The sequence below is a fragment of the Gekko japonicus genome, unplaced genomic scaffold, assembly GCF_001447785.1.
Source record: "Gekko japonicus isolate JY-2015 unplaced genomic scaffold, Gekko_japonicus_V1.1 scaffold2051, whole genome shotgun sequence".
NCBI lineage: Eukaryota > Metazoa > Chordata > Lepidosauria > Squamata > Gekkonidae > Gekko > Gekko japonicus.
The window spans coordinates 89,955-98,016 of record NW_015174330.1 but is presented as its reverse complement, the minus strand read 5'-3'; the positions used below and the strand labels follow the sequence as shown (position 1 = coordinate 98,016).

At 49.7% G+C, this 8,062-nt stretch overlaps 1 protein-coding gene across 1 annotated transcript in view; it reads right to left on the bottom strand.

The window, feature by feature from the left end:
* The window catches only part of PLP2 (proteolipid protein 2 (colonic epithelium-enriched)), a 39,389-nt gene extending 31,571 nt beyond the window's left edge, over positions 1 to 7,818 (bottom strand). The window contains exon 1 of the mRNA XM_015424249.1: positions 7,786 to 7,818. Within this exon, the coding sequence (XP_015279735.1) occupies positions 7,786 to 7,818 (33 nt within the window). The remainder of the gene's footprint in view (positions 1 to 7,785) is intronic.
* Positions 7,819 to 8,062: the final 244 nt, after the last annotated feature.

Here is an 8,062-nt window from a genome sequence, read left to right as displayed (position 1 = left end):
TACAGTTTAAAACCAATAAATTACAATAAAATATCACAACCATTACAGCAAACTTAAGCAAGACGGGGAGGTCTTAACCTCACATAGCTGCGTCCTGTGATCTTATCCTCAGAGCCGTATTTATGCAGCAGCCAAATCGCTCGCTCACAACTTTAATGCCAGTCGCTCACCAAGTAGAATTTTTGCTCACAAGACTCCACAGCTTAGAGGGAGCCTTGTTGGGGGACCCCTGCTGTGGAGCTTTTAAGTGTGGCTAGTCCTCAGGAAGGCGCTGCGACTAAAGGCTACGATCCTGTGCCTGTACAGCCTTGGCATTATGGCCTAGTGAATCAGGGGAGGCCTACTTCTGAGTAAGCATGCAAAGGAGGGCGCTGCCAGACCCTTCAGTAGTGATTGGTTTTGAGAAAAAAACAACCCTTTATGATCCAGCTGTGAGGACATGATTTTTCTCCTTCTTTGGAGGTTTTCAAGCAGAGGCTAGAGGGCCATCGGACAGCAGTGCTGGTTCTGTGAACTTGGGCAGATCATCAGAAAGGGAGGGCAGGGCGGGTTGCCTCAGTGCTTAGTTCTCCTGGCCCTTTCTTTACACACCCAGGGAAGTGCCTATTGCCACGTTGGGGCCAGGAAGGAATTTTTCTCCAGGCCAGTTTGGCTGGGGATCCTGGAGATGGTTTTGGGTTTTTTTTTTGCCATCTTCTGGGCATGGAACAGGGGTCACTAGGGTGGGAATGGGGGATATTTGTGAATTTCCTGCATTGTGCAGGGTGTTGGACTAGATGACGCTGGAGATTCCTTCTAACTCTATGATTCTGTGATTCCTTTCCTCAGAAGTAAGACCCCCCCCCCCCAATTGATTGACTTCTGAGACATACAGATGACGGGGTGTGTGGGTAGAATGACAAAGGAGATGAGCTCTGGAACTTGTTTTCATGGTCATGTTATCTTCCTTGCCCCCAAGAAAGGTTCTTGTGCTTGTACAAGATAGCAACAAGCAACAAGTAGAAAGTCCATTTTTTCTCACCCAGAGAATTACTGGTGGAGGGATTTTGTACACCTACTAGATTTCTTCCTGTCCTGCAACTCTTAAAGACTCAGAAACTCCCCCTGCCAAGAACTGCCACCTTCTGATTGGACAGGCAAAACTCAACAGGTGCAGCGCCCTCCCTCTCCTGGCTTAGAAAGGCTTGACCTGTTGATTTCTGCCTGTCTCTCTGGAGACTTTCTAAAAGCTTAAGCGGGATACAAAATGGGGATTTTGTGGCTGGGAAGGTAACAGCGTACCGTGCGGCTTGGTGTTTAGTCATGCCGGCCACATGACCACGGAAACGTCTTCAGACAGCGCTGGCTCTTCGGCTTTGAAATGGAGATGAGCACCGCAACCCTAGAGTCGGACTCGACTGGCTTTCGAGCAAGGGAACCTTTACCTTTACTGGTATGTATGGACCGTAAGCTGTTCTAAATTGGGCGTAGTACAGCTTTTAAAACAACTAAGCAAATAAATAGGTCGATGCCTCTGTTCAGAACAAAGCTGTTAAAGAAACGGGAGTTCTTAAAGCAGAGAGGTTGTGAAGAAGGGGGCTTCCTGTGGATATGAGGAGGGGTGTTTATATCTAGAGCAAAGTTTGAGTCCGGTGGCCCCTTTTAGACCAACAGAGATTAATTCTGGGTATAAGCTTTCATGTGCAAGCAGACTTCTTTAAATATCTACAAGATTTGATAGCCCCAGCTATTTTGTGGGTGAGGAGGAGCTGCAGGCGCAAGGCCAGAGCGGCAACTGTTCTTGCCACCCTGCCTGGCTTGCCATGTCCACAAAAACGTTTTCTCTGTCTCGTTTTCCAAATTTGGAGCATTTTCATGATGTCATCTTCTAATTGCCTTCTTTCCAAACTTGCTTTGCTCTCTTTTAGGAAAGAAAATCATCCAAGTTGTCAGCATTTGCATTAGTAACTGGAGCACCTAAGGGTTAAAAAAATAGAACTGGAGGGAGCACAAGGGTCATCTAGTCTGACCACCTGCACTGTGCAGGAAATTCAAAGCTACCCCCCACCCCACCCTCCATGATACCTGCATTATGGGAGGCAAAAAAACTCAAGGATTCCTGGGCCAGGTTAGCTTGGAGGAAAATTCCTGCCTGACCTCAAAGTAGCAATTGGTATTTCCCTTCCCGCCTTCTCTCTCAGAATCTGTGTAAATTCATAATGAGTCTTCACCCAAAGAGTAATTAACACGTGGGATTCACTGCCGCAAGAAGGGGTGGTGGCTACAGGCATAGCTTCAAGAGAGGACTGGATAAACATTTGGAGCAGAGGTCCATCAGTGGCTATTAGCCACAAGGTATAGATAGGAATTCTTGGTCTGGGGCAAGTGATGCTCTGTATTCTCGGTGCTTGGGGGGCAACAGTGTGTGTGGGGGCTTCTGGCCCTGCTGGTGGACCTTCTGATGGCAGCTGGTATTTTTGGCCACTGTGTGACATAGTGTTGGACTGGATGGGCCCTTGGCTTGATCTGGTATTTATATCTGTAAGTTTATGGAAAAATAACAAAGTTTTGGTTTTTAAAAAAAGAAAGTATGCGAAAGAGATCTTGGGGTAAGAGTGGACTGTAAACTAAATATGAGCAGTCAGTGTGATGTGGTGGCAGAAAGGCAAATTCAGCCTTGGGCTGTATTAAAAGGGCCATGGCATCGAAATCACAGGAGGTCGTAGCCCCTCTGTATACTGCCTTGGTCAGGCCGCACCTGGAGTACCGTGTGCAGTTCTGGAGGCCTCGCTTCAAAAAGGACGTGGGCAAAATCGAGAGGGTGCAGAAGAGAGCGATGAGGATGACCTGGGGTCTGGAGACTGAGCCCTATGAGGAAAGGCTGAGGGCCCTGGGAATGTTTAGTTTGGAGAAGAGGAGTTTGAGGGGGGACATGATTGCTCTCTAAATACTTGAAAGCCTGTCATTTGGAGGAGGGCAAGGAGCTGTTCCAGTTGGCAGCAGAGGAGAGGACCCGAAGCAACGGGTTTAAATTACACGCAGAAAGGTACCGGCTGGGTATTATGTAAAAACTTTGTAAGCGCACAAGCACGGTCAGAGTGGTTCAAAGGTGGGATCAGCTGCCTAGGGAGGTGGTTGGCTCCCCTTCGCTGACAGCTTTCAAGAAGAGGCTGGACGAATATTTGTCAGAGATGCTGTAGGCTGGTCCTGCATTGAGCTGTATGGTCTGTATGGCCCCTTCCAACTGTATGATTCTAAGTGAGAATCGGGGCTGGCTCTATACAGGAGTGTGAGATTGGGGGGGCCCTGTCAGAGAGCTGGCAGAAAGAGGTCTGAGAATCGGTAGGGAGAACATCCACACACCCTTGTCCCTGCATCCTTTGGTGCCACTGCCAGGTACCCCTTCTCCCTTTTCCTCCATCACATCTGTGCAGAAATGCTCTGCAACAGTAACTGTGCCCCCCTCATCGTCCAGTCCCCGCCTTTCAAAATTGAGCCAGACTGTGAAGCAAGGGGGTCCCACAGACGTCTGCCTGTGGCCACCATGGTGCCTGCAAGCATATTTCTCGGTGGTGCCCGTGAAGCCTTTTTAGAACGTGGAAGGAATCAAGGGGGGCTGTTGGCCACTGGAGATTGGATTGGCTGTGCTGATTTGGCAATGCGTGTTTGTAACTGGGGGCAGTTGGCCACTGAAGCTGAGTTAGTGTGAGCTAGCGCACAGTTTTTTAGCCTCCGGTTCACACATTTTTGTCTCAGCTCAGGAAGGGAGGGCTCCAGAGCAAACTAATGTATGCAGTAGCCAAATCACCTGCTCACAACTTTCATGCCGGTCGCTCACCAAGTAGAATTTTTGCTCACAGGACTCCACAGCTTAGAGGGAGCGTTGACTGGGAGGGTGTCCTTTTTCACACTCCAGACGCTTGGAATCCTTTGAAAAGAATCAGGTTTGGCGTCGCCGTCTCTCTTTCTCAGGTTCCCGCCAGTTTAACCTTTTATCGAGGTTTCCCAGAAGACAGAGCGGCACAGAATCCAGTCTAATCAGATAGGGAGGAAATGTTGTTTGCCTTGTGAAGCCGCTCCCATGTTCTTTTCCAGTTCAGGAAGCTGGAAAGTGAAGGGTGGCAAAGCTGGTATCAGCTCCCGGAGAAAGTGTTCTGAGTCCTAAATTTGGAAGGGCCTTCAAAGGGCCCTGCTCTTATCCGGGAAGACCAAGCCCTCCTGAGGTCTCCACCCCAATTTTACAGTCAGTAAAAATGATAGAGGAAAGGTTAAGGCGCTTAGGGCTCTTTAGCTTGGAGAAACGACGACTGAGGGGTGACATGACTGAGGTTTATAAGATTATGCATGGGAAAGAGCAGGTAGAGAAAGAGGTACTTTTCTCCCTTTCTCACCATACAAGAACTCGTGGGCACTCCATGAAACTGCAGAGCGGTCGGGTTAGAACGGATAAAAAGAAGTACTTCTTCACCCAAAGAGTGATTAACACTTGGAATTCACTGCCACAGAAGGTGGCGGCAGCTACAAGCATGGACAGCTTCAAAAGGGAATTAGATAAGCATATGGAACAGAGGTCCATCAGTGGCTATTAGCCACAAGGTATAGATAGGGACTCTGGGGCAAGTGATGCTCTGTCTTCTTGGTGCTTGGGGGGGGGGGTCAACAGTGGGAGGGCTTCTAATGTCCTGGCCCCACTGGTGGACCTCCTGATGGCACTGGTATTTCTGGCCACTGTGTGATACAGAGTGGTGGACTGGATGGGCCTTTGGCCTGATCCAGCATTGGCATCTCTTATGTTCTTAAAGAGGATTAAATATCTTTAAGAGTGCTGGTTTAAAGACTGGCATTCTGTTCTTAGAAAACGGATATATCGCCTTCTGCAAGAAATAATGTTTTAGGGTTAAAATGTAAAGGGCTAGATTTTAGCATAGTGAGTTAAGGTTGCCACCTTTGGGTTGGACAATTCCTGGAGATTTGGGGTTGAAACGTGGGAGGGGTGAGGAGGGCGTAGTGCACCCTAGAAGCCACAAATATCCAAAGCAGGATAGTGTGCCTGCAATATTCTGTGATTTTCTATTCTTACACAGTCCATACTTATAATGGGGTTCCCCCCCCCCTCGCTTTTGATATTTGTCTACCATTGAGTCTTGGCTGAGGAAAAGTCCCATGACTTGAAAGGAGCAACATCCAAATCCGGATATCACAGATAGAAATCTCTTTGGAGTCTACCCAGAAATTTGTTTGTACTCAACTTACGTGGTTTTCCATTTGGACTGGACGTATATGGTTTTCCGTTTGGTCACTAAAATCTATAATTTTGGTATGCAGCCTTCTGATAAGCGAATGTGTTAAAAAGTGAGGATATTATACGAAAAATAAGGAAACGTAACTTGTTTGAGAACTTTATTTTTTTGCGCACCGTATCACAGTTCTCAGTGGGCCGTGTTTCATTGTGATGCCTCCATCTTGGCTCAAACCCAGGACAACGGGGTCTTTGACAATCGGGCCACCTATGGACCTGGGCATGGGAAGAGTGACCCGTGGAGCACTCCCCACACCACTGGGGACACTCGAGGAGGTCAGCTGCCCTCTGGGCCATTTTTAACAATGGCCCATGGATTCTTGTCTTGTCTGCAAGGACAGAAGGCCCCGAGGTTTATGGACTCCTGCGCCCTTCGGAATTGCCTCTCTGCCAGGAAAAGCTTAATTCCGCAATGGTTTCAGGGCATAAAGGAGTGGGGGCCGGAGAACTGGCCCGTGTGTCTCTACACTTCAGAGAGCCCGTTTGGTGTCGTGGTTAAGTGCGCGGACTCTAATCTGGGAGGACTGGGTTTGGTTCCCCACTCCGCCACTTGCACCTGGCTGGATGACCTTGGGCAAGCCCTAGTTCTGTCAGAGCTGTCCTTGAAAAAGAGCACTTTCTGTCAAGAGCTCTCTCAGTCCCACCTGCCTCACAGGGTGTCTGTGGTGGGGAGGGGAAGGGAAAGGAGTTTGTAGGCCGCTCTGAGATTCCAAGTGAAGGGCGGGGTATACAATCTCTTCTTCTTCTTTTACCTCACAGGGTGTCTGTTGTGGGGAGGGGAGGGGAAGGAGTTTGTAGGCCGCTCTGAGATTCCAAGTGAAGGGCGGGGTATACAATCTCTTCTTCTTCTTTTACCTCACAGGGTGTCTGTTGTGGGGAGGGGAGGGGAAGGAGTTTGTAGGCCGCTCTGAGATTCCAAGTGAAGGGCGGGGTATACAATCTCTTCTTCTTCTTTTACCTCACAGGGTGTCTGTTGTGGGGAGGGGAGGGGAAGGAGTTTGTAAGCCGCTCTGAGACTCCTTCGGGTAGTGAAGGGTGGGGTATAAATCCAATCTCTTCTTCTTCTTCAGCAGGGAGTGGTCCAGAACACTCCATTCTCTCGTCGAAACGTCCATGGGTTAGCTAGTCCTCAGGTTTCAGGGTGGGACTCCTCACTATGTTTTCTTTTTTCGGACTGTATTATCATACAATGAAATGCATGTACTGGAGCTTCAGTTTGAGGAAAGAGACCATTGTGTGGGGAGGGAAGTGGGGTTCGCAACCTTCAGGTGGGGCCTGGAGATCACTCAGTAATGCAACTAATCTCCAGATGACAGAGAACGCTTTCCCCTGGAGAAAATGGCGGCTTTGAAGGGTAGACTCCCTGGCATCACAGCCTGCTCAGCTCCCTCCCTGCCAGGGATGCCAGCCTCCAGGTACTGTACACCGTACTCCAAATGAGGTCGCACCATTGATTTATACAGGGGCATTATGATACTGGCTAATGATAATGGAGCTGCGGTGGCTCAGGTGGTTAAGATGCTGAACTGCAGGCTGTGGAAGGTCGGTAGTTCAGCAGTTCGAGACCCGTGTCCCGCAGGACGGGGTGCGCCCCCGTCTCTACTTCCAGCTCCTGCCAACCTAGCAGTTCAAAAGCAAGACATTGCAGGTACCACTTCGGTGGGAAGGTAACAGCGTTCCGCGCGCCTTGGTGTTTAGTCCTGCCGGCCACATGACCATGGAAACGTCTTCGGACAGCGCTGGCTCTTCGGCTTTGAAACGGAGATGAGCACCGCAACCCTAGAGTCGGCTTTCGAGGAAGGGAACCTTTACCTTTACCTATTACGATACTGGCTGATTTGTTTTCGGTTCCCTTCCTAATAATCCCCAGCATAGCGTTGGCCCTTTTTTTTATTGCAGTCGCACACTGTCTCGATATTTTCGGTGAGTTATCCACTACGACGCCAAGATCTCTCTCTTGGTCAGTCTCTGTAGTCTGCAGATCAGTTGTAGTTCCAGGAAATCACTATTCCCCATGTGAATGCTGGCAGCCATAGGTGAAAAACTAGCCAGTTGGGTTCACGGCAAAACCGGCACGCAGTCAGCCGCACTGCAGTGTCCTCAGTCCAAGTGAATTCAGATGGAAGATTGCTCTGTGCTCCCCAAGGGAGTGGGGCAACCCCAAGGGACCGCCTCTTCCCGCATGTTCCCCCAAGAGCGCTGCGATCGGGGAGTCTCGACCTCCTTGAGGTTCCGGGGCCCCGAGACATCAAGCTTGCCCTAACCAAGGCCAGGGCGTTTTCGGTGGCGGCTCCTACCTGGTGGAACGAGCTCCCAGCGGAGATCCGGGCCCTGCGGGACCTTGTACAGTTCCGCAGGGCCTGCAAGACGGAGCTCTTCCACCAGGCTTTCGAGTAGGAGCCGCCGCCGCCATTATACCACCACCGTGATTCGACCTTACCATCTACCCTACCTCTGGGAGGGGGGTAGATGTCGCCCTGATGAGGAACACTACCCCTGGCACTCACGCCATTACAACACCGGCCGCCAATGAGGGACATCGTGTATCTTGGGTACTTTAATGAACTGTAGAGCACCATTTTAGCTTGTATGTACTAATGTTTTAATGTATTCTATATTTTAATCCGGCATTGCTGCTGTTCGCCACCCTGGGCCGCTTGGGTAGGGCGGGATATAAATCCCAAGTAATTAAAAAAAAATTTTAAAGGGCCAGGCTAAAACAAATTCAAGCATCTGCCCCATCTTGTTCCAGATCTCGCCTCGGTCTAACCTCAAATCTTTGCG